The sequence below is a fragment of the Schistocerca cancellata genome, chromosome 5 (assembly GCF_023864275.1).
Source record: "Schistocerca cancellata isolate TAMUIC-IGC-003103 chromosome 5, iqSchCanc2.1, whole genome shotgun sequence".
NCBI lineage: Eukaryota > Metazoa > Arthropoda > Insecta > Orthoptera > Acrididae > Schistocerca > Schistocerca cancellata.
The window spans coordinates 650,819,926-650,847,344 of NC_064630.1; the positions used below are offsets into that span (position 1 = coordinate 650,819,926).

At 43.4% G+C, this 27,419-nt stretch overlaps 1 protein-coding gene across 1 annotated transcript in view; it reads right to left on the reverse strand.

Moving 5' to 3' along the window:
- LOC126187890 (trypsin-1-like) overlaps positions 1–27,419 on the reverse strand; it is a 121,868-nt gene that overhangs the window by 31,011 nt on the left and 63,438 nt on the right. The window contains exons 2-3 of the mRNA XM_049929238.1: positions 19,278–19,392; positions 11,042–11,204 (exon numbers count right to left, since the gene is read on the reverse strand). Of these exons, the coding sequence (XP_049785195.1) occupies positions 11,042–11,204; positions 19,278–19,392 (278 nt within the window). The remainder of the gene's footprint in view (positions 1–11,041; positions 11,205–19,277; positions 19,393–27,419) is intronic.

Genomic DNA, 27,419 nt, shown 5'->3' on the forward strand with positions numbered 1-27,419 from the left:
TTTAGCTTTAAGGTCTTTTGCATGGTGATAATGGCCAAGACTTCATTCGTGATGTTAGTTTGAAACAACAAATGGAAACCCATGTTCTTCGCACGAAAAGGGAAACCGAAGAAAACAGTTATTTCAATCGTGTGCAGGCAGTTACAGAACACCTTTGGCGACAATGTGTGGAAACTTTGTGTGTGTGTGTGTGTGTGTGTGTGTGTGTGTGTGTGTGTGTGTGCGCGCAAGACTCATCAGCCATTTTATTACCGTTTTGTTTTTATTGAAATATTTGGAGAACTGAAGTACCAATCGTTGTGCCATTTTTTCACATAAGGCGTTTACAGTGCTGTTATGTTCTCGGCACTCTGTTGCATGATTATAGACTTGTTATAAGCCGCGACTCATAGAGAAAATGTTTCAAACATTCATTACTCATGGTCTTCGTCCCAAGCAGTTCTGGAGTTTTAAGTGCCATGAGTCAAGATATCCTTCATTTAGTTTGTTTGGTAAGCAGAGTGCATGTAAGCTTTTGTTTGTATCAAAAAAACAAAAATGGTTCAAATGGCTCTGAGCACTAAGGACATCACACACATACATGCCCGAGGCAGGATTCGAACCTGCGACCGTAGCAGTCGCGCGTTTCCGGACTGAAGCGCCTAGAACCGCACGGCCACTGCAGCCAGCTATCAATAAAACATCTTTGTAATGGAAGGAAATAATTTGGGTTTCAAAAGGAGAGTAGAAATTGAAAGCAGTGTGATCAAAGTGTGTCATATCGATCCATCTGAAATATTTATCAAAAATTCTTAGTTTGAAACAGAAGAAAAGAAAAATGTCAGGCCGGCCGCGGTGGACGAGCGGTACTAGGCGCTTGAGTCCGGAACCGCGTGACTGCTACGGTCACAGGTTAGAATCCTGCCTCGGGCATGTATGTGTGTGATCTCCTTAGCTTAGTTAGGTTTAAGTAGTTCTAAGTTCTAGGGGACTGATGACCTCCGATGTTAAGTCCCATAGTGCTCAGAGCCATTTGAACCATGTGGAAAATGTCAGTGTATTCAAATGTGGTAAGACCATGGCTGATGTCCGCCACGCCAGCATTGTTTATCAGTTAGCAAACAGAGAAATCTGTTGTAGGAGTTGTTATTTCTTCCTTGGCAGAGCCGGGAATTCTATAGTAAACTTTGCAGCATCTGATCCCAGGAATAGTATTGTGTAAGGAACAGAAGTTAACATCATATTTTTTCCTTGAATTTAATTTTATTATTCTCTTGTAAAAATTTAAAAGGAATAAGAAATAGTTTTTATTGACTACATTTCTACTAGTGAACATATTACTACTGTTTTTCAGTGTTTGTATTATCATAAATAAAACGTAGAGCCCGGTATTAATGTCACCTGAAACAAAAATATTTTTATTGGCACATATAACTAGTCAGTTGCCTCGTGTGGCACCAAGGACATTTTTCATGAATAATTTATTCTCTAATCTGTAAACATATTTCTTTACAGTGTAGAGGTGAAGAGCATAATTCTCTGCCATGGGATCTTTTTTTTTTTTTTTTTTTTTTGTGCAAGTGAGTAATGTGCAGAAGGAGATACTTTTTTTATTCTCTTGAAAAATTAGAGGTTTGGAACTTCTAAAGGTTGAGTTTTCCACTCAAGGCCCACTACGCATGAATGCGAACGTTTATGATGTAGTCAATGCGCAACATTATCGCATTAGACCACGGCTAGGTCATTTACGCTCATTGTGAAGCACAGCCCATCTCCCAGGTCGCATTGGAGTCGGATTTTTCACATGTCATACACTCCTGGAAATTGAAATAAGAACACCGTGAATTCATTGTCCCAGGAAGGGGAAACTTTATTGACACATTCCTGGGGTCAGATACATCGCATGATCACACTGACAGAACCACAGGCACATAGACACAGGCAACAGAGCGTGCACAATGTCGGCACTAGTACAGTGTATATCCACATTTCGCAGCAATGCAGGCTGCTATTCTCCCATGGAAACGATCGTAGAGATGCTGGTTGTAGTCCTGTGGAACGGCTTGCCATGCCATTTCCACCTGGCGCCTCAGTTGGACCAGCGTTCGTGCTGGACGTGCAGACCGCGTGAGACGACGCTTCATCCAGTCCCAAACATGCTCAATGGGGGACAGATCCGGAGATCTTGCTGGCCAGGGTAGTTGACTTACACCTTCTAGAGCACGTTGGGTGGCACGGGATACATGCGGAGGTGCATTGTCCTGTTGGAACAGCAAGTTCCCTTGCCGGTCTAGGAATGGTGGAACGATGGGTTCGATGACGGTTTGGATGTACCGTGCACTATTCAGTGTCCCCTCGACGATCACCAGTGGTGTACGGCCAGTGTAGGAGATCGCTCCCCACACCATGATGCCGGGTGTTGGCCCTGTGTGCCTCGGTCGTATGCAGTCCTGATTGTGGCGCTCACCTGCACGGCGCCAAACACGCATACGACCATCATTGGCACCAAGGCAGAAGCGACTCTCATCGCTGAAGACGACACGTCTCCATTCGTCCCTCCATTCACGCCTGTCGCGACACCACTGGAGGTGGGCTGCACGATGTTGGGGCGTGAGTGGAAGATGGCCTAACGGTGTGCGGGACCGTAGCCCAGCTTCATGGAGACGGTTGCGAATGGTCCTCGCCGATACCCCAGGAGCAACAGTGTCCCTAATTTGCTGGGAAGTGGCGGTGCGGTCCCCTACGGCACTGTGTAGGATCCTACGGCCTTGGCATGCATCCGTGCGTCGCTGCAGTCCGGTCCCAGGTCGACGGGCACGTGCACCTTCCGCCGACCACTGGCGACAACATCGATGTACTGTGGAGACCTCACGCCCCACGTGTTGAGCAATTCGGCGGTACGTCCACCCGGCCTCCCGCATGCCCACTATACGCCCTCGCTCAAAGTCCGTCAACTGCACATACGGTTCACGTCCACGCTGTCGCGGCATGCTACCAGCGTTAAAGACTGTGATGGAGCTCCGTATGCCACGGCAAACTGGCTGACACTGACGGCGGTGGTGCACAAATGCTGCGCAGCTAGCGCCATTCGACGGCAAACACCGCGGTTCCTGGTGTGTCCGCTGTGCCGTGCGTGTGATCATTGCTTGTACAGCCCTCTCGCAGTGCCCGGAGCAAGTATGGTGGGTCTGACACACCGGTGTCAATGTGTTCTTTTTTCCATTTCCAGGAGTGTATGTAATTCGTTTCAGAGAAATTTCTCAGCACCAAAGTGAACTGCCGTGTACAATGGCATATTGATGGAAGGGACAATCTCGGAATGTATCTGCGGATAAGGAACACGAGGTGGCAGCTCATTTGTCAGTTCAGTGCTGGACAACAAAAGTTCGTGAGCAGCCACTTATTATGGAGTAGAAAAACTACAGCTAGGTACGTGTGCAGCGTCACACAGCAAATGCGTTCCGGACACACTATCAATGGGAAGATTCATGTTTCGGTAGGCTAAAGTTTAAAATCTGTGCTGCACCTCTAGTCTTGAGTTTCATATTTAATGAACTGAAACAACACGTCATTGTTAACGGAGAAAAACCTTCAGATGTAAAAGCAGCTTCGGGTATACCCCAAACTTTATGCGAAAATTGGCCTTGTTTATAGAAAAGCAGAAACACTAGGAAACTGTAGCGAAATGTAGGAATATCTTCAGAAGACCGATGATCCGTGCATGAATTGTCAGCTGACCATGAAAATTAACAAATGGAACATATTGCGTATAAACAGACGGAAAAGTTCGTTATTGTTTGACTGCACAACTTCTGAACTAGTCACTGGAATCAGTCACATCCATTAAATATCCGGACGTAAGCTTGTAACGCCGGAACTAGTGATTTGGAACAGAAGAACCGCATAAGGCTAATTAGAAGAAAGACGGATGCTAGACATAGATTCATTGATAGAAACCTGTGGAAATATGGTTCACTCACGAAAGACGTAGCATTCGACCGATATCTGCGTATTGCTCCTGAGTCTGAGATGCTTGCTTTGTACGGAGGCAGCAGAGGTCTACAGAAGAGATGATGACGTTTGGTTTATGGGGCGCTCAACTGCGTGGTTATCAGCACCCGTACAATTATCCAATCTTTGCTCAGTCCAATTTCGCCACTTTCCTGGATGATGATGAAATGATGAGGACAACACAAACACCCAGTCATCTCGAGGCAGGTGAAAATCCCTGACCCCGCCGGGAATCGAACCCGGGACCCCGTGCTCGGGAAGCGAGAACGCTACCGCGAGACCACGAGCGGCGGACATGTCTACAGAAGAGTAGAGTGTTTTGTGACGTGTTCGATCAGTAGGCGGGACCGTTCGGAGGTGCTTATCTAACTCAACTGGCAGACGCCACAGGAGGGACAATAACCGTCATGTTGTGCTTTACTGCTAAAATTGCGAGAGCGTGAATTTCTACAAGTTTCACCCAATGTATTGCTGCCTCCCACATATATCTCGCTAAAAGGCCATGATGGATGGAAGATGCCATTTACTATGCGGGGAGGAGCTGAGCCCCTTCTGCTGCTTGTTTCTACTAATGGGCCAATACAAGGGTCTCCAGATGCCTGAGTATCAATTATTAATTCAAAATAAAGGAACATATCCTATGGCCTTTAAGCTGATCGGTAGCTATCGTTTATTTAAAAGCAGGTTTGCACCACGGTATTGTTAAAAGAAAACCGTCTCTCACATGTAAATATATCTGATGGCTGTTGCTAATATGTATTTATATGACATGGGATTAATCAATTGTCGAAATGATAACAAAAAGAATTCGTTTACTATACACTTATTTTATAAAGATCTGTTACATACATGGGAGAAGCTAAACATGGGGAAAGTCCTAGTACAAAAGTAACAAGAAACACATGAAGTATTAAACTGTCTCCGTTATAAGTAATGTACGTGTAGTGGGTCTGCAAGATATTGGGACGGGCAATGTAAAATGGGCGTTGCTTCCAGAGATAGTGACTTTAAATGATGTCGCAGAAATAACTGCATTACCCTTAGCATTATGGCGAGGTTAGAAATGCACCAGGGTTAATACGGGCACCGAGCAAGTTATCGAGCAAGTCATGGTTACTCGAAATTCCCAGTGACAATTGTTCACTCCCGGATAGCAAAAGAATTGAAACGAAAAATTAAGAATCATGACTACGCCTGTGAAAGGACTCTAACTGGATCGCAAGGTTAACCGTCACACGATGCCGATCTCCGCTACTTCCTACAACTGCAGCGAGAACGGTCACCATTTTGGCTGCTGCCTCGGATCTCGACCGAGCGCCAAGTGCTCTCCATCGATCTCAGGACCAGAGAGCTGCTGTCCTTAGACACCAAAAGTTCTCCCCGTCGCTTTCCAACAGTTTAATACTTTATACATTTCGTGTCATTTTTGTACGAAGACTTTCGCTGTGTTTATTTTCTCCTATGTGCACAGATGTCTATGAAATAAATGTCTAGGAATCTAATTCTTCTTGGTGTCATTTCGTTAGTTAATTAATCCCATGTCGTTTGAATGTAGACTAGCCAAGGCCATGATGTAACCTAGCCAACGCCATCAGCCATACTTATGTGTGAAGGACATTGTTTTCTTTTGACGATTCCGTGGTACAAATCATCTTTTAAATAACAGATACCTTTCGATCAACCTAAATGCCATAGGACATATTTCTTTATTTTGTGTTAGTCATTGATGCTCAAGCACCTGGCGACCGTCGTACCGTCTCATTGACAGAAACAAACAGCAACAGGATGCTCAGTTCCTCCTCACATAGTAACTCACGTGTTTCAAGGTAAATTTGGAGTGATATAAGCCAGGACGAACGCGTACCATGATTCGTTTATTCCGCGAAACACTGGCGACAGGATGTTCCAGGTAAAGGGTAAACGACAGTGTTGCCCTCTGTCACACAGTGGAAGGTGGCTTGCGGACTGTAGATGTATATGTAGATATACAATCCTCTCCTCCGTCAGTGAACCATCATTAAATCACTCGCTTCTTGAAAGAATCTAACTCCCATGTATAAACAGCTTCAAATGTTAATATGTTACATATTTGACGTAAAATACATAACGAGAAAAAGGTTCGAAAAGGTTTGAAATTAGGTTTAAAGTTCGTTGGTAGTCGCTAGTGCTCTCAGTCTCAAATACTGGATTAATATATACTGATCAGCCAAAACTTTATGACCACTGTCCACCCCTATGTTGAATGCCTCCTGGGGCGTTGCCGGCACGTGACGCGGTAGGAAAAATAAGTATTCTGAGCGTAAACGGACGTGGGATCACCCTAGCGAAGATACGGGCTGCAAAAGGGGAAACATATTGAGATAAGCGACTTTGATAAAGGGCAGATTATTATTACACAAAATCTGTGAACGTGTATCTCGAAAACGGCAAAGCTGGTCGTATATGCAACAGCTACTGTCGTGAGCACCTACGGAAAGAAGTAGAAGGACGGTGAAACTTCCAATAGGCGCTAATTGGTTGGACGTCCACGACTCTTCACAGAAAGTAGGGTTCGGAGGCTTGTCTGCTCTGTAAACTAGGATAGACGGTGATCTGTGGCATCTCTGCTGGAAGAGCACAATTTTGGTTCACGCACAAGTGTTTCGGAGCACACGGTGCATCGTACATTGTTGAACATGGGCCTCTGCAGCAGACCACACATGCGTTGTTGACCCAACGACGTCGTCAGTTACGATTGCAGCGGGCACAGGACCATCGGGATTCGACCGTCAATAAATGGAAACGTCTTAGCTTTCCGGGTGATTCACATTTTTGCTACACTAGGTCAATGGTCGTCTTTACAGACGCCGCCATCGATGTGAACGGCGGCTCGAAACGCGCAGCGCGCTAGGGAGACACGCTGGTGGGAGCAGTATTATGCTATGGCAGACATTCTCCTGCGCTTGCATGGGACCTATGGTAGTAATCAAAGACACGCTGAGAGCTGCAAATCACCTACATCACTTCATGCTTGATGTCTTCTCCGACGTCTATCTCATCTTTCAGCAGTATAGTTGTTCGTGTCTCGCCGGCCGAAGTGGCCGTGCGGTTAAAGGCGCTGCAGTCTGGAACCGCAAGACCGCTACGGTCGCAGGTTCGAATCCTGCCTCGGGCATGGATGTTTGTGATGTCCTTAGGTTAGTTAGGTTTAACTAGTTCTAAGTTCTAGGGGACTAATGACCTCAGCAGTTGAGTCCCATAGTGCTCAGAGCCATTTGAACAATTTTTGTTCGTGTCTCGGAGCCAAAACCGTGCTACAGTTATCTGAAGAGGATTATAGTGACCTGTGCGTAGACATCTAGTGACATATGCCTTCACAAACCTACCAAAAGACTTTCGGATCCCTGATTCGCAGAACCAATTATGTATTACTTTCCAAAGACGGACAAACAAGCTAATACGCAAGTAGTCATAATGTTTTGGCTCACCAGTGTATTCTGGATATTTGGTGCCGTCAATTAAGCTGCTTCAAGTCAAAGAGTTTCTAACTGTAATATTTGTCTTACCGTGTTAGAATTTTAACGCAAGATGAAGAAACAGTATTGGTTGCAGAGATGTATTTATTATTTCTAAAGTGTTGGGTACCTAGCTTTCTGTCTAATATTCAGAAAATCAGCTTGAATCAGACGAAACTCGTCATTGGTAAATAAGTAATAAATTCAGCCCTGCAACCAGGACAGACTGTTTCTTCGTCGTATGTTGCCGGTTGATGGTACACCAACCAGTACTGTTTGTTAGAAATCGTTTAACATAAGGGTATACTGTACATCTTAATGGGTAGATTACGACAGCAATTTAAATTCGATTAATAATTACAGGAAATACTGCAAATCGAATTTTCGTTGCCGCTCGAAGCCGTTAGATACGCAACCTCCAACTGGTACCGTGTTCTGGGACAGTCGCTTAGTAATATAGATAACAATTGTCTTTTCAGTAAACTCTTCTTTCGATAACAAGTTTGTTTGTGTGGCCATCGTCCGCAGCAAGGATATAATACGTGTTTTGTAAATAAAATTGCCTTTTCCTTTAGCATACACAACAGACAATTCTATACAAAAATACACCCCAAAACTGACAAAAACAGAGACATATACCAGAAAGCAGGTATATATCAACTACAGTGTAACACTTGTGAAATGACATACATAGGACAAACAGGTAAAACATTTAACGTAGATACAAAGAACACACGAGAGCCTAGAAATATGGGACAAACCACTCCACATTTGCAGAACACCTAAGATAAAATGTCCACAAACCAACCACTAGAGAAGATGACATGAAAAAATTAGAATCAACAATAGAAACACCTCCTAACCATGCAAGAAAATTGTCACATACAGGGCACTACAGTCTGGAACCGCGCGACCGCCACGGTCGCAGGTTCGAACCCTGCCTCGGGCATGGATGTCCGTGATGTCCTTAGGTTAGTTAGGTTTAAGTAGTTCTAAGTTCTAGGGGACTGATGACCTCAGCAGCTAAGTCCCATAATGCTCAGAGCCATTTGAACCATTTTGCACAGAAAACCAAAGCAGAAGGGAAAATCCTGTTGAACGACCAAGTACACATGCCAAGCAATTCATTATTTACACTAATAGATAAAATAATAGAATAACGTTCGCAAAAAGGATTAATATAATAATACTGTCCAATATAGTAATAATAGAACCCAACATCTTTACACTCACTCATCCATGACCCCCTCCACAAAATGATGAAACGAAAAGCCAAATCAGCTGTCACAGAAGTTTTCAACCACTCACTAGCAGCTTATCAACCCCCCGCCCCCCCAAAAAAATCTCTTGGGTTCTATCCCCCTCACTCTCACTCATACACACACACACGGTATAAACATCATAAATAGAAGTTAGTGTCGAACATAGACTTCGTTAGGTTGGCACGAAATAGGTAAACATACCACAGAAGATGAAACACGTAATGGAGTCGCAATATTTACTTTTTGAAAAACAGTGCACGGAGAAATAGTTCTATCGAGTGACAAAAGAACAATAGTACACCACAAAAAAGAGTGAGAAACATGGTGAACAGTGTGAGGAAGGCCAGATATGGCAGTGATAAAAGTGGTAGTGCGATTCTCCAGACCAGATTTGAGGAAATGCAGATCAGAAAATCGTAATTACTTTTTTACAAAAAAAATCGCGAAGTGAGCTGTTTAATAATCTAAAACTAACTAAACTGTATCGTGATAGATCCCACTGATGATGCCTTAGAACAGGAGAAGGCGAAACGCGTATGGGATAAATAAAGTAACTAGCAGCAGGAAAAGGCAGTTTAGTAAATAAAACAAGTATCTTCTTTCGATGCCTCTCAAACGCCATGAAAAAAGAGGAATTTCCATATTAAGAACCGTTGGTGCCTTATTATCCCATTAAATGAAAAATGTGTATAAAGCAGTTACATCCTTTAACTAAACAGAAAATAATTTGTCTTATGCAGGGTGTTTCCGTAAGAGCATGCAAAAGTTTTAGAGGGCACAGAGGATGCTCCACTCAACAATTTGAGGTAGGGAACCTGGGGTTGCAGGAGCCACCTTAAGGAGTTAATAGGAATAAAATCACATTCTCTGTACTTTATTACTTACATTACTTAATTGCAAATACCATTATTGACAAAATGATCGTACCGTTTGTACTGTACCTCACCAAATATGCCGAAACTGATGGCGATCAGTGTCATTTCAAGTACGACTGCGTCGAAAAAGTTTCTGGCGCGCCGTGACAAATATCCTTGGTATGTTTCGAATCACACGACAGGCAGCTACAATTCTGGCAACTGATTCTATCTCCGTGTCTAATACACAAGTAACTTTAGATATCCCCATAGGAAATAATCAAAGAGGACACAGGTCAGGTGACCTCGCAGGCCATGGAGTAAGACCTCACTTCCAATCCATCGACTAGAAAATACAGCATTGGGAGGGTTTAGAGTATCCACAATCAAGTGAGGCAGTGCACCGTCATGTTGTAGCCACATCATCTCACGAACTGCCAAGGGTACGTTCTCCAACAAGCAAGGTAAAACTCTCTGCGCGAACCTCAAGTACAGGTGGCCATACACACGGCTAGGTAGAATCTATGGCCCAATTAGATTGACGCCTACAACGACGGCCAAGAACGTGCATGTAAATAAACAGGACAGTACGTGTAAACTTGTACACATGTTAGTTGTAAATAAGCTGGGGAACAGTAATGCTTGACAAAAAAAAAAAAAAAAAAAAAAGGTTCAAATGACTCTGAGCACTATGGGACTTAACATCTTAGGTCATCAGTCCCCTAGAACTTAGAACTACTCAAACCTAACTAACCTAAGGACATCACACACATCCATGCCCGAGGCAGGATTCGAACCTGCGACCGTAGCAGTCCCGCGGTTCCGGACTGCAGCGCCTAGAACCGCACGGCCACCGCGACCGGCGCTTGACAAAACATTAGACAATTTTATTTCCATATCTCCTGAAGCTGGCTTCTCCGACCCCAGGTTCCCTACAGCAAATTGTTGAGTGGCGCATTCTCTACGTCCTTTTACATTTTTGCACGCTTTTACGCATAACCTGCGTGTTGTATTACCTGCCCAAAACTTGTGCCGATGTACACTGCAGCTCAGCAAATATATTCGGAGCCGGCCGGAGTGGCCGTGCGGTTCTAGGCGCTACAGTCTGGAGCCGAGCGACCGCTACGGTCGCAGGTTCGAATCCTTCTTCGGTCGTGGATGTGTGTGATGTCCTTAGGTTAGTTAGGTTTCATTAGTTCTAAGATCTAGGCGACTGATGACCTTAGAAGTTAAGTCGCATAGTGCGCAGAGCCAAATATATTCGGTTGTCAGCTTTGAATACCATAAGGGATAAGAATATCGAATAAATTCATGGCGTTATACGGAGTACAGGAATGAAATGAAGTAGCGCTCTTCGCAGAAGACGAAGCCACATTTGGTTAACCAGGCACCCCGACAGTGAGCTGGTGAAGTATGGCACGGAGTGTAGTGTGCAGCATACCTGCGGACGCAGTGTGCGGCGGTGAGCACGTAGTCGCCGTTGAGCAGCGAGGCGCCGCATTGGAACCGGCCGTTGTAGACGAGGCGCGCCACCCACGGGTAGCGATTCACGCCCGTCGGCCGCCCCCCTACGATGCGCACCTCGTGGTTGGCCACGCCGCACTCTGCAACAGCCGGCACACATACAGCTACTGTACAGTAGCAGCGCCAGGCCTAGCGCCACGGAAACCTACCCGTGTCGCTAGGGACAGGGCAGGCGGTGAGGGCGCACCACGGCAAACCTCTGCCTCACCCCTCAACGCTCCACCGGTAATGCCGTCAAGCTGGTACTAGGCAAAGCTGCGTTATTGCTAAGGTCATATGTGGCGGTGAACAGTTTTACTTCTAGAGACGTAAATATCGAAGACGTTACACAAGCAGTGCTAGCTAATCGTTACTTCTTAGTTTTTGTAACAAAAAAAAAAAAAAAAGAAAGAAAAATATAAACTCGTGCTCTGAGAGTTCCTTACTAACTTAATTATGTATACAGACACTTCATCCAAATATTGGCGATTGCTTGCTATTGACATTGATAGTGGCAAGATATCAGTCCCGGGAATGTTTTAATTTTAAGTTTCAAGTCGAATTACAAGTGACAAAAGAAAATTTTTTGTGTGATATATCCGAAAATTAAGAACTTCCTGATTTTTCCCCCTTACTTGCAATGCAACCTTGTTTCTTGCCAAATTTCAGGATGTAAGTAAACAGTAAGTATCCCACAGGTTTCAATGAGTGTGTTTGCAGATTAGAGTCCTGCATGACCGAGTAAGCGAGCACAAAATACGAGGTGGGGCGAGCACACCCTACCTGGATAGGCTACCCGCACCAGTTCTTGTGACCGAGCATAGAAGCCGTGACCGAATACGTAGCACATGACTTCAAACACATTTACACGTGTTATTATCCGTGTGACACTGCAGCCAGTACGGGCTTCTCATTTGTGGTGTGTCTCTCTCTGTAATCATGCAGCGCGAGGAAGCCAATGTAGTAAGACGTAAGATTGAAACCAATGTTTACACATTAAAGAAACCAAGGTCTAAAAAGCCAAGTATGGAGTACATTTCTGTTGATTGTAGATGAAAACAGTGCGTCTACTGGGTACGTATCGTGCATAAACGGCTCCACTTTATTGTTTTCCCAGTCGGGAACCACTCATTTAAAGAAACACAGCTGCAAGAAACCTCACAAAGATCGTTTCTTTGGCCGTCCTTCCGTAATCTTAATATGCTTGAAATAAGTGAAAAGCAGGAAATTCTTAGCAATGTGCGACAAATGTGTGCTACGTACGCAGTATTCCATTAACGTAAAACACCTCGTTTTTATGGGAACAGGGGTCGTGTTGTTTGGGGGGAGAGACCAAACAGCGAGGTCATCGGTCTCTTACGGGAACGTTTCGATGATCTCGATATCAGTTCTGTATTACTTGTCTCTTTTGTTTATAATCATAGATCCTTCAAGTACTGTGTCATCACCACCCACAAAGAGAGATCGTTTCAAGGAATGGAGGAACAACAGATCATTCGCAGCAGGTGAAGTAGATCTGTACATTTTAATGCACCCCGGAGATGATGATGACATCTTAAAGTGATGGAGCAGACATGAAACAGATCTGCCAGATTTGGCTGCAGTTGCAAGACGTATTTTATGCATCCCAGCAACAAGCGCATCTAGTGAAAGCTGCTTTAGTAAAGCCGGAATATTACTAACAAATTGCCGCAGCCAATTAAATCCGGAACGCGTTAGTGATTTACTGCTGATCAACAATAACTATAATTCTGTTTATGTTGCAAACAATTGAAAAATACAACAAGCTACGTCTGTAAATGTTAAATGTTCTTTGTATGCTTTCTTTATGAAGATGGTTGTCTTCTAGATTATAGGGAAAGCACTTATTTAATGTTTCCTATAAATGAAAGGAAAAATATATCATTTGTTTGGAAATGAGACTCGTCTCCTATCCGTGATTGTATTGAAATATCATTTTACTTTCCAGGTGCTTTATGAATTTAGCTGTGTCACGTACCCGTTCTTGGAAACGTTACTTTTGTATTAAAAGAGAGAGAGAGAGAGAGAGAGAGAGAGAGAGATAAATACACTGTGTGTGTGTGTGTGTGTGTGTGTGTGTGTGTGAGAGAGAGAGAGAGAGAGAGAGAGAGAGAGAGAGGCGTTTGGTTTGTACAGTAGAGTACAGTGCAGCGAGCCGGGGCGAGGCGAGGTGAGACGTCAGCGGTGACCGGTCATGCTCGGTTATCCGCGTGTCCGGAATCCAGACAACAGACATGGGGCGAGTACGTGGCCGAGCCGAGTCGCATGGAGCCGGACACGAGCGGCTCGGTCCCCCCGTCAACAGGCGAGCCGTGACCGGTCAAACACTGAGCGTTGCAGCACTCTATTGCAGATATCAAAACATATGACAAAAGCCCGTATCTTTTAACTGCGCTGACTTACAAGCTTAACATTTTTACACAACAAAAGGACTATAGACCTTAGTATGTAATTTCAGCTTGATACATCTATCCGTTCCTGAGGAAAAGGGGTCTCAATAGACAGTTGGAGAGACATATAGTCGGATAACAAAGCACAAAAAAATTTTCTTATAAAATAATTACGAAGTAAGAATGTCCGGATTTTTTTCATTAGTTTTACTGTGAAATGCTGATTCCTGCTAAATTTCATGCTTCTAGGTCAACGGGAAGTACACTACAGGTTTTGATGAGCTAGTTTCTGAGTTTCAAAATATGTGATATAAATGGCCGTATCTTTTGATGCGTTGACTTAGATGCATCAGTTTTCACCACCGCTAAGGAATCGCAGGCCTCAATATGTGACATCAATTTCAACTTGAGACATCTACCCGTCTTTGAGAGAAACGGTTTTTAACAGTCGGAGAGACAAACAGACAGACAAACGGAAAACAAAGCGATCCTATAATGGTTCCGTTTTTACCGGCTGAGGCACGAAATCCTAAAAATTAAGTAGATATCAGTAAAATCTAGTAGTTCTGTCGTTTTTGAATCTCTTAATTAATCCTTCCGCGGCCGCATTTTTTCCCCATCTAGCGACGCAACGAAGTTAATTTCTTTTGGACCGTATTAGGATTGTGATCAACTGACTTTATTAAATTCTTGACAATTTAATTTTTATATTTTAGTACAAAAAATTATGGTGGTAAGTACTTTTCCCACTGCCCTTTTGTGAGCTGTTATGGCTTGACCTTATACAAGCTTCGAAATACCCTTGATGACGCTAAACATCAGTATCAGGCGACTCGCTATGCGCTGGTTTTAAAATTTGGCAACTTCCGCTCGTTCCCATCAGTATATTAATACGTAGCAAGTCACAGCACAGTAGTATGTTCTGTAGAAACTTTCACAACTGACAACAGCAGTGACCTCAGAAGAGATAGGTGCAGATTGCTGCAAATTTTTTTAAATAGCTGGTACAGTCTACTACCACTAGATGTCAGGCACATCCACAGGTTGTAACACATATTCCCATGAGCGCAGTGAAACACTTAAATAGGTTCTAAGTTTGCGTACCGCAGTCCACATAAAGAAATATTACTTTTGAAATAAGTATACTTCTCTTGTCTCGTGCAAAAATTACTTTGGTGGTAACCTTACTAACGGTAGCCATACTAGCACCAGGCCTTCAAAACAACGTTATTCAGTGGTATGTATACTTCCCACTAACCTCCCGGATGATGCCCTCTCTCCCTCCATTTATCGCTCCTATCAACTCTGATCCTCACTTCCCCCTCCCTTTCTCTGTCATTCTCCTGGAATCGCTCTCCCCACCCCCCTTTCCATCCTGTTTTTTTCCCTGCCTACCCTCTCTCTGCCTCCCTTCTCTCCCCTGATTCCTTTTGCATTCCCCTCCTCTGCCTTTCCCCACTCCCTCTCGTGTCTGCCCTGCCTCCCCCCCCCTCCTTACGAGTCCTCTCCCTCCATTGGTTCCCCCCCCCCCACTTCGATTTTCCTCTCCTGCCCCCCTTATTTTTCGCCTCATCTGTCCAGTTCCCCCCCCCCCCCCCCCATCTGCCCTTGGCTGTGGTGTGTCATCTTTGTGCCAACCTTTTAGTGCAGTGTTTCAAGTGAGTGTTAAGTGTTGTGCGTGTTTTCCGAAGTGTTGCGAACAGAAATCATACTGCCGCTGGGTGTGATTTTTATATCTCTTGTGAACAGAAACCAGACTGTCGCCGTGTTTTTTAATTGTCTGTTATTTTACCTGTCTGCTTCTTGTATTTTTTTATTAGCATTGCCAAACCTTTGTTTTATGTTTTAACACAAACACTTGACAGAACTACAAGATCAAACTTTAAACACATAGATTTAACAAAACTACTATATTTCAAACCTGAAGTGAACAGATAGTTTGATCAGAAGCTCAAGCCAGAGAGTGTGCTTAATGAAAACAATATTAACGAGGACCATGAAGTGTGAGGACAGCTCATAGTTGAATGGGTGTAGTGCATGTCTCATCATTACATTCTCATTCTAGTTTCACATTAATTAAAAACTGTACAACAGTAAAAAAGACGTTATCGCCACTACCCTACATATGAAAATTTTGTCGATTAACATTTATAACAATGGACCTAAATATTGACGAAGATTTCATAAAGTGAGTTCATTATTTTTTTTTTGTAGACAGCTAGCTGTACTGGTTTCCACTTTGCTGTGGCTCAGTCTGCTTAAGGGGGGTAGGACGTCAAATGGGCCATCTTGGAGCAGGAGAGACAGCACAGGACATTTTAATTTCCACTGTCTATACTTTAAGGAATAAATTCATTAAACTTTATCAGCATGACCAGGAAGTATTCAGGACTCACAATCATAGCAGTGGAAGTTAAAAAAATAACAAAATAAATTTTTTTTACATGTGAAAGTTCATAATATTTTCACTTCTATTGGCTGCGTTTGTTGCTATACGTACACGTTTCTACATAAGTAAGAGAGATTCTTCGATGAATTTTCCACAGCATACAAACCATACATACAGGTGTATGAAACTCTAGTAATTATTTAATTTATGAAAAAAGGAATGTGCTGTTACATTTTAAACTTTATGTTTAGAAAAAACTCAAATATTATAGTTAATTATCTCAATTTTCACCACAGTTTTTAATATATTTGAAAAATTCTAGAGTTTCATACACCTGTAAGTATGGTTCGTATGCTGTGCAAAATTAATCGAAGAATCTCCCTTACTTATGAAGAAAAGTGTACCTATAGCAACAAATGCAGCCAATGGTAAGTGAAAAAAAGGTGAAATATAAATGTAAAAAATAAATTATTTTCTTATATTTTTGAACTTCCACCACTATAAGTGTAAATCCTGAATCATTTTATGAATTTATTTTTAAAAGTATAGATGGTGGAAGTTAAAAATTTCTGTGGTGTCTCTCCCACTCCAAGTCATCCCGTTTGACGTCCTACCCCCTTAAATGGAAAAGAAAAAAAAAAGAGAATACGTTTCTAATATGAATGGGAATTGGGTGTATGTCCTAATTTCCTTGTCTCCCCCTGTCTCTATCCATTCCCTCCCCTCTTTCTTTGTCCATCTCCTACTCCTACTCTTTGACCATCGACTCCTCCCCTCTTTCTCTGTCCATCTTCTCCTAATGCCCCCTCTCTCTGTCTCCTCCCGCTCCTCCTCCATCTCTGTGTCCATCGTCTCCCCCTTTCTCCCCTTCTCCTTCTGTCCCCTCTATCTGCCCATTTTCTCCCCCCCTCCTTCCATCTCCTCTTTCTCCCATCTCTCTGACCTCGACCTCGTTTATTGTTACTGAAAATTCAGATTCTGTAGTAGTATTCTAACCATAAACCTATTACAACTTTCCTGTTTGCTAACAACGTTTCTCTACTGTATATTTTATATATAATTTGTATATTAATGAGAACATAGTCAGTGTGTGTCTAAACGTTTATTACATTAATGTGTAAAAATTTGAGGTAAATCGGAAAGGTACATTTTGAGATTTTTAATAACAGTGTGTTAGCCATAAAATGAAAACAATGATAGTTTGGTGGCGGCACAGAAGGAGTTTCGATAATTTAGGACATCATGATGCCGTTCCGTCGAAATACGCGATAAAATGTTGGATTAATAACTTTGAAAAGACTGGTTCTGCCCTCAAGAACAAACCAACAGGACGACCAAGAAGTGTGCATTCTCCAGCGAACGTTGATGTTATACGCGAGTCTGTCTTACAGAGCCCACGGCGTTCAATTCGTAAGCAAGCAGCAGTGGTTGGAATGTCCCGGGAGAGTGTTCGCAGAATTCTTCATTTTGATTTAAAATGTCATCTGTACAAACTACAGATGGTGCAACAAGTGAAGGACAACGATTACCGATTACGATTAGGATTCTGTGAACAACTGAATATAAGTTGTGGATGTCAGATGAGGCACATTTTCATCTCACAGGTTATGTGAATAAATAGAACTAGCGTTACTGGGCAAACACAAATCCTAATGACTTTCATGAGCGCCCATTACACGATAGTAAAGTGACAGTATAGTGTGGTGTTTCATTACATGGGATTATCGGACCGCATTTTTTCGCAAATGAACAGGGAAACACAGTAATTGTCAATTCCGATTGTTACGTGGAGATGTTACGAACATTCCAAACGTTCAAGAAGCCTGGTTTCAACAGGACAGAGCGACATCGCACACTGCACGGCAATCAATGTCATATGTGCGAGGATTGTTTGGCAACCGTGTGATCTCACTATTCGGTAACATTCCCTAGTCCCATAGATCGCTAGATTTATCCATTTGTGATTTTTTCTTGTTGTGCTACCTCGAGAGCAAACTCTACATGACTCGACCAAGAACCCTGGATGAGTTAACACAGAGAATTCGGGATGCAATACACACTATCCCAGCTGAGAGGAATCTCAACAGGAGATTTCAGGAATGTATTCACACAGGAAGACACCATCTAAAGGACATAATTTTCAAAAATGATAACTGCCATCAGTGTTTTGTAAATGGCAAAGATGTAAGGTTTCAATTACTATGAATACAATCTCTGTCCTTCATCGCTTCTAGTTTTATTGGACTGTGGAAATGTTCCCTTTTCTTGTGTCACCCTGTATTTTATATATTTATTGAAAATGTTCATTCATTAAAGAATTCTTTTTCTTCTTTTGCTTGTGCCTTTGTCTCACAGGTTTCACAGGGTCGGCACAGTTATGGTCTAATTTGGCATAGTTAATTGCAGGGGTGGCCGGATGCCCTTCCTGTTGCCACCCTGAACCCCCTGGGATGGAATCAGTGTTCCCCAGCTGTCTGCATTTACTGTAAACCATGAAATAGTGAGAACATATTTCAGATGTATACGAGTTGTGGAACTGAGGTGGGACTTGGGGACCATACCGGTATTCACCTACTGGAATGTGGAAAACCGCCTAAAAACCACATCCAGGCTGGCCGCCACAGCAGGCCCTAGCCATTAACCCGCCAGGCATATTCGATCTGGGGCCGGCTCAGCTATGCGAGTCCAGGGGGCAGCACATTAGCGCTCTCGGCTAACCTGGCTTGCTCATTCATTAAAGAATAAAGCATCTAAAAACACACCCATATCGAATTCATCTACATCTACATCTACATTTATACTCCGCAAGCCACCCAATGGTGTGTCAAAATTTCAAGGCAGTCTTTTAAGAAATTTCGGAGATTAATGTTGAACAAATCAACATTTACGTTTTTATTTATATAGATAAAGGATGTTGAGACTATGGGTAAAAAACAACTCAAACCTGTGAGACTAGTGGTTTGCCAAAAACCTGTTTTTCTCAAAACTTTGTCTATGCTTTGGGGCCGGCCGGGGTGGCCGAGCGGTTCTAGGCGCTGCAGTCTGGAACCGCGCGACCGCTACGGTCGCAGGTTCGAATCCTGCCTCGGGCATGGATGTGTGTGATGTCCTTAGGTTAGTTAGGTTTAAGTAGTTCTAAGTTCTAGAGGACTGATGACCTCAGAAGTTAAGTCCCATAGTGCTCAGAGCCATTTGAACCATTTTTTTAATGCTTTGGGCGCTTGTGGTTCTCAGTGCCTCATATGATAAATAAAGTGGTTAGACTTGCAACTAGTCCTCCACACTTGTGTGATTCCTGAATGGTTAGTCTGCAGTCAAGCAGTAGTAGCTGAGCCGCTCCCTAGAGTCCTCTGTATGGAGGACCGAGTACTCACGGCAGGAGCAGTTACGCAGTAGAGTCTCCTCGTCGTCAGAGTCGGACCCGCCCAGGCCGAACAGCGACAGCAGCTGGTTGAACAGCACCCGGCCACCGGCTCCACCTTCAATGGCCTGCAACAGATGATCTTGCTTAAGCAGGCTCACCGATCAAGGACAGCAACTTCGTTCAAAAAGCTCAGAGGAAAAGTAATTCACTGTCATAGACGTCTTATGTTAGCTGTTGCCTCTCATTCCTGACGTTATTCCCATTTCCAGCGGCTACACAAGAATCGCTCTAGATCATCCCAAAGATGACATGAAAGGTTTTCGCGGTCGAACATTCGAAGATAATCAATATCTTCTTCGTCAGGACATGCCACTCTGCCAGAAGCAAAGCTTGTATCTGTCATAGCGGCATACAAGCTTGTCACAGGTCAGATGAAGTCGCTTGGTACTCCCAAATTCCATTAGTTGTATGACATCATCTCCAAATCCACAGCAAGACAGAAAGCTCCCCACCAGGTCGCGATTGAGGGGTGGAAAGGGAATAGAGACCAAAGGGTTTTATTTATTTGAAGACGTTCAAGTGTTCATATCCAGGTACCAACGCGATTGTCGCCTCCAGGGCTTCCAGGAGACGAGCACTTGAACGTCTTCAAAGAAATAAAGCAACAAAAATGTAATTCTTAAGGTGTAGGTGATCTCAGTTCCCCTACCATCCATCAGTGGTTGCCCATTGTGGATTTCCCGCATTTCCACATGCGAATCCCGCGCTACATGTGACGTCACTCTGCCAATTGGAGATGGAACACCGATCTGCTTCACTCAACCAAAGACAAGGCTGAATGGCACTATATGGGAGGCTGACTTTTCTCCTAACAGTCAGTCATCTCCTGAAGAAGGTGATGATTATCTGTAAGTTCATCTTCCTACAGAGGGTGTCTGCCTGCTTAGCTGAGTGGTAACGTGTTTGCCTACCATGCCGTGGGCCGGGGTTCGATACCCAGCCACGTTAGAGAGTGTCTCCACTCGTGGACTGGGTGTTGTGTTATCGTCCTCTCATAATCACTGGCATGCAAGTCGCCCAATGCGACGTCACCTGAAATAAGACTTGCAACTCTTTGGCCGAACTTCCCCGAATGGGGCCTCCTGGGCATCAATGCCACACGATCATTTCATTTCATTTTTATACATATGGTTGTGTGACCTCGGCTATTCAGTACAAAATGTCAAATCTAAACACCTTCATCCATCTAAATTTCCAGTTGTTATTTTATTTGAGCAACCAGTTTCAGCACTACATTACGCCATCTTCAGGCCCCCTGACCGACATGTGGAAGGATCCCGCCTCTGGTCCAAACAAAATAGTGGTGGTCCAGTCGGCAAGTGATGATCGAAAGGATCGTTGTCACAAGAAGAAACCTACGGGTACCAGGCACTGAATGCTAGCCTCTATTTTGACTGGGCCAGAAGTGGGATTCTTCCTACACGTCGGCCAGGGAGCCTGAATATGGAGTAAATTAGCGCTGAAACTGGCTGCTCGAATAACATAACAACTGGAAATTTAGGTGGCTTAAGGTGTTTTGATTAGACATTTTTTGATATTAATTATCTCCGAAAGCTCGAGTTTTAATTCAGATTTGAAGTTTTAATCATCTTATAGATTATTGTTTTATGTAAGTGGAAGTCCTGTTACCACATCCTAAATTAATCAGTTGTAAGAGGGAATGACCTTTACATCGTCTCTCTGTTGTAAGAAACATTGACTCCTCGGAATTTCGCATGTAACCGAAATGTTCGATATCATATAAATTGTGGCCAGTCTTCGGTTAATTTTCTTACTTACATTACATATTTCTTTTCTGAAGATATCTCTGAACAGAGAAACTGTTTTTCTGATGAGATATTTTCATCATTCATATCAATCCATTTCGTAATATCGAGCTTGTACGATGAAAATTACTAATCACAACTGTCAACTTAAATGATCAAAAATAGTAATTCATAGTAAATATAACACTGTTATGCTTGTTTTCATGTAAACAAAATTTCTGACATCATTTATAATTTTTTTAAATTTTATTTTTGATAGTGAAATCGATTTTATAAAATAACAGAAAGCTATTATTTTCATGTCATCAAAATCTTCAGTTTTTCTGATTAAACACTAAGGCTATTACTCTCCTATTTTCAGACAAGACTTAAATTAAATCCAAAAAGCAATTTCAGCTAAGACAGTCATTTTAATACTACGAGTTTCCCAGAAAGTAATACACCGCATTTTTTTCTCAGCCGGAAACCATGCCACGAATGCGGAACGTAGCGTACGTATTATTTGAAGTCTCCTGAGTGAGTGTACCAAGTTTCCGTCACTTCCGACAGATATCGTATCTACAGGACAGTTTCTAAATGGCGTCTGTAGGTGATGTACGTTACAAGCAACGTGCCGTCATTGGATTTCTCACTTGCGGAGAAAGAAATTGTGGGGAATGCTCATAAGCGCTCGTGCGAAGTCGTTGGAGCGTCTGCTGTCGACAGAAGTACAGTTAATCGCTGGGCACGGAGGGTGAGATCATCAGAAGGTGGTTCGGCGGAGCTCCACGATTTGCAACGGTCGGGGAGACCATCCACAGCTTTCACACCAGGCATGTTGCAGTGGTAGACACTTTGAGGACGACGAGGAGGTGATTCACACAGTGAAGCACTGGCTCCGCCACCAGAACAAGGGTTGGTACCCACAGGGCATACATGCCCTTCTTTCTCGCTGGAGGAAGGCCATAGAACGGGATGGAGATTACATGGAAAACTAGGCTGACTAGACAAAATACCATTCTTTCGTGTGTGTATTCTCATTATGTTCAATAAAGAATTGTTGAAGAAAAAATTCGGTGCATTACTTTCTGGGGAAGCCTCGTCATTTGAACTATATCCTGTTCCAGAAATTATTGGAAGCTGAGTTCATGATACTTATACAAATTTTTGGCTCAAAGCGCATCAGAGAGGGTTTTCCATCTACTGAGTTAAGTACATGTTGTTCTCTGATCGATTATGTTCTTTGTATGGCTCAAGCAAATTCCACAACGTATATTTGAAATGTGTCAAACATAATGTTCCAGTGATTTGTCATTTAAACATCCCTGGACATAATCTTTTCAACAGGTTATACAGGAACAAAGGAAACAGCCCTTGCACTGAGGCCAACTTTGCAAGATAAGTACCGTATTTATCCGTAAATGTAATGCATTTGCTGTTACTGTAAATTGCATAATAATTGTGCTTCATAATATATGGACGGCTAGTAAGGGTGCACATTATCCTATGTTAATGCAGATTTTGGTCTGGCTGTATGTCTTACAAAGAACTTCAAAAATGGTTCAAATGGCTCTGAGCACTATGGGACTCAACTGCTGTGGTCATAAGTCCCCTAGAACTTAGAACTACTTAAACCTAACTAACCTAAGGACATCACACACATCCATGCCCGAGGCAGGATTCGAACCTGCGACCGTAGCGGTCGTCCGGTTCCAGACTGTAGCACCTTTACAAAGAACTGCTTACATGTTATGAAAGACATAACAGCTGATGCAGACTGATCACAGGAACCGATCTGTCATTTTCAGTGAAACATCAGCAGTTAATGTCGCCACAACATTTTGTGCTCAGTAGCGTACATTATCAACCATTTGAAGCTTATTATAATCCACCCATGATTCATTATTTAATGTTTCCATAGATAAATGACAAATTAAATTAGTTTCTTAAGGTCTAGGGGTGTAACGTCCATTGTCACTACTCATCTTGAATCATCTAATACTTGCATGTTAATCCTACGGAGCGAGAAGTCCGTCTCACGTTAGTGCTTAACTCATGTGCTATTTTATAAACATATGCTGACATATGAACCAAAACGAAACATTCGAGAAATAATCGAAATAAAACTTTATTAGTATGGGAAACCACATGGCAGCTTATTGCTGCACCCCAGAAACATACCCTGGGTAAATATAAAGTTTTTGAAGTCCCTTCTTGATCAGTGCTGAGCCAAGGCAGATTTGTGCACAATGTTTGCATCAGAATGCCATCCAGACAGGAAAGCTGATACTGCAGACAGCGTGGCACACAACGAAGACCATTGCTACAAATCCCTAATTCGAGCTGACTGAGTCGCCAATTCTGCAGTATGTCAAACAGAAGGGAACATAATGCCTTTCTGTCAAACATACATCATTGAGTAACAACTCATACATCATATGCAGGAACGACTTTTTGTACACTGACGCTGCAGGAAGTAACAAGCTGAAAGGCTGAAACGAAAAGTGTGTGCACTGAAGTATGGTGCAGAGTGTTGATAGGCTCAGAAAACCAGGCTGCATTCGATCATCTTCACCAGAGGATAATGTCATTGCTTCCATTACTACTTATCCTTGGGCTTCTGATCCTTCTGCTGTTCAGGTGCAATGAGCCTGTGCCTATCAAAAGAAACCTGTGACACTACGCCTATCATTCGCCTGATGACTATCACCTTCGTGAGAACATCTAGTATGCCCTGCTGCACTTAGCCGTTGCGAGCCGCCGCCTCCACTGACGTGAAGACTTGGAACCTTCTACCACTTGCTCACTTGGGGCCAAACTAATGTTGTTTGGCATGTTGTCGAACTATATTTGTTTTGGGTAGGCACACTAGGTCCTGCTCCTCCTCCGAACTGCATCTGTGAGTGTACCCCACTGTCTATGGCCTCCTCTGGTGAAGAAGCGGCGACATAACAAGGCATGACCACCACCGTCCCGTGCACATTTCCTGGTAGCTTACTAGGGTGTTACCTTGAACGTCCACGAGTGCGCCTTGGTAATCTGGTGTTGCGCATCGCAGCGAAACTGGCAACGCCTGTTACCCTATGGCTCCCAACACCGTGTACCTGCTGATGCAGTCGCCGCTGACACGAAGATGACTCAGTCCTAAAACGAGGGGCGATGAATGTATAAACCACTAATGAGACAGCCTCCGGGCGACCAAATGGTGCTCATCACCACATCCCACATTTCGCCATCCTGCACCCATAGGGGTCATCCTTCATTGATTCCTGCAGTAGGGTTAGATAGCCAAAGAAAGGTTTCGATCAATGGGGCATAGATTTTTTATATCCCTGACAGCTTTGAATCTACTGCTGATTTTTTTGTGTTGTATATCTATTATTGTCTCTTTCGTACCGGACTGGAAACAACATGAAAGCTTATGTGGTCCAACATTGGTAAACAACCAAACATTAGATTTCGCCTCCATGCTTACGTTCGCCCTTTCTTATCACAACACACAACATGCCTTCGTTGATCTGTAAATCTTGTCCTGTAGCAGCAAAGACATCTTGTAACATGGCCATGTAAGCGGTGCCACAGATCCCAAAGCGCTCCTCTGTATGCAGTCATTTGTATATTTAATAATCTCACTATCTTTCAATTTAATTTTAAATGCCAGCTAACTGACAACCTTCAGTCCATGATCACAAGTTTAACCGTTGTGCAAATTCAGCTAACAACCCGAAGAAGGAGTGTCGTTGTAGTAGTCGAGTGTACACCTCTTTTATTCACTTAACCATTACAGGTACCGGAGAAATATGATGTAACATTTTTCCATTAAGCTCGATGCAGGGTGGTTTTGGGCGACGTGTAAAAGTTACTTGACGGGTTCTAGAACGCTCTTATGCAGAGATCCTGCCGCCAGGATGAAGGCACTGGGTACACATCTCTTGTAAGAATGGACTCTTCCAAAAAGGGCAGTGCAACAGTAGCCAGGAAAATCGTAACTGTCTTTAAAATGTATTTTACAGGGTATTTCCATACGAAACGTGATATTCAGTCGCTTTTGCCATTAACGAAGATAGATAAGGAATTGGGACTCCACCAAATAAAGAGTAATAACAAAAATTACGTCTCTAAATAAAGGAGAAGGCGAGCCTGTAAGTAAGAGTTACACCCTAGCCCCTGGGTATCCTGTGGGTCAGTACACGTATAGTGCGTTCAGCGAGATCAGTACTAAAGTAGAGGGAGTACTCCATGAATCCAAGCCGTAACGCAGGACGTCACAGCCGCCATGATACGTTGGGGCAAGCAGTCAGATCGTCCTACTAAATAGGCGGACTGAAACTGCTGTTTACTGATACTGCGTGATGCCGTTGCAGTTCAATGAAAGATCCTACAAAAGTCGCAAGCAGAAGCGGTGCCAATAACCACGAATGTCCGTCGCCAATAAGACGTACCCGCCAATCAGCGTAACGGTTTTCTACGCCTTTGAGTAGTCTCTCCATTTTAGTACTGAGCGCAATGGATGCGCCTCACCAGTAGTTCAGCACTCTGCAACAGTCCTGCGCCATGTGATGTGTGCAGTAAGCATCTGTGGATCACTGAGCAGTCTTTTCTCTTTGAGCCAGATGTTTCTTATCAATCGATTGTTTTTTCACGTGATTATTGGCACGTTTTCCGTTTCTTATTTCGAAAAGTCCTAAACGTCTCACACGCTTTTTTGAAGATGTCCTCTCTTGTGCGAAGCAATACCGTGCCGCTCCTCTGTCCCCTTAGAACTGCCATTCTGCAGTTTTTCTGCGCTCCTATACTCACATTCGAGCGACACGATCATATAGGAACGACTGGCAGGCACAGAGAAAATATTGTCCAGTGTGATTTTATAAAAGAACTAACTGGGTTAAATGTTGAGCTCAGTGATTAGTAAAGATACTTAACTTTACAGATGCTTTAGCGTGTGTCAGTTTCATTAGCGCTAAATTAACAGAAAATACCCTATACGCAAGTGAGACATACTTCCACTGATATCACGACACCAGATGCTTGACAATTGCAGCCGATGACCACTGGCACAGCACACACTGTTATACCATGGTTCAACTTATTGTTAGGTAAACAGAGCATAGCTATCTATGCACGCAGGCACTGCGAGGGGGGGGGGGGGGGGGGAAATTATCCTCGAATTCGTTTATAGTTGCTCAGCAGATCATGCCAACCGAAACTTCGGAGCAGGAAAATTACTTACTGAAGGGGCAAGTAAATTACAAGTCCCCTCCTCGTATTTTGCTTGCTTCCTCCACCTTCGAGTTACGCTGCAGCCTCAGCCAACACGTATTTTGCTTGCTTCCTCCACCTTCGAGTTACGCTGCAGCCTCAGCCAACAGACCTCGACAAAAACTGTAAGCCTTCAGTCAAACGGCATGTTTGCTTCAGCAGTCAGTACCCGCTCGTCCGTCTTTGAGATCCTACCATACTGTAACCAATTAGCAGCAAGAAGTACATTGTTGAACTTAAGTAAGTTGTGTATGCGGCAACTGTGTGAACCAAGAACACTGTTGCCACACAAACTATGTTACCGAGCTATGTTAACAGCTTGGACGAAATGACACTATGACAACAGCGTGCGTTTCGAGTCGAGGGATAGGCCTCTCCTCGGTGATAGAAGACAGGAACACAAAAACTAGAATAACTCTTCCGGTTATTCTTTTTTTGTCAGTTTTTGCTCCCCCACTCAGTCTGCACCATTGTCGGATTCCTGTCTTTATCTTTATTAGCGTTCAAATGCTGGGCTATTTTTTTTCGTTTTTTTGTTTTTTGTTTTGTTTTGCAAATAAAAGATGAAATGTATGGTTCGTTCTTTCTACAGTATACGAGCACAAAAACAAACTGCGTTTGCTCATTGAATCTGATACCTCCGTAACGATACGTTCAAGTGCTGGGTTTTTGTGTTGTTTTCAAGTCAAAGATGAAATGTGTGGTTCGTTCTTCCTCTATAACCACAAAAACAAAGTGCGTTTGCTCATTGTATTTGATAGCTCCATAACGATACTTGCGCACGGAGTTTGTCTTTAAGCTGTTGGCACACGGACCGTGCATTCGAACGTTGAGAGTACCAAGTTTCTGGCGTCATGGGGAGTTTTTTCGAATGTGCAGAGCAATATCTAACAGGTCAGATATTCTGAACGTGCGTTTGTACGTAGACTAATGGGATGGAAGGACGTCACACACACACACACACACACACACACACACACACACACACAACATCTCTCTCTCTCTCTCTCTCTCTCTCTCTCTCTCACCGAGCGGGTAGTGCAGTGGTTAGCACACTGGACTCTCATTCGGGAGAAGACGGTTCAAAC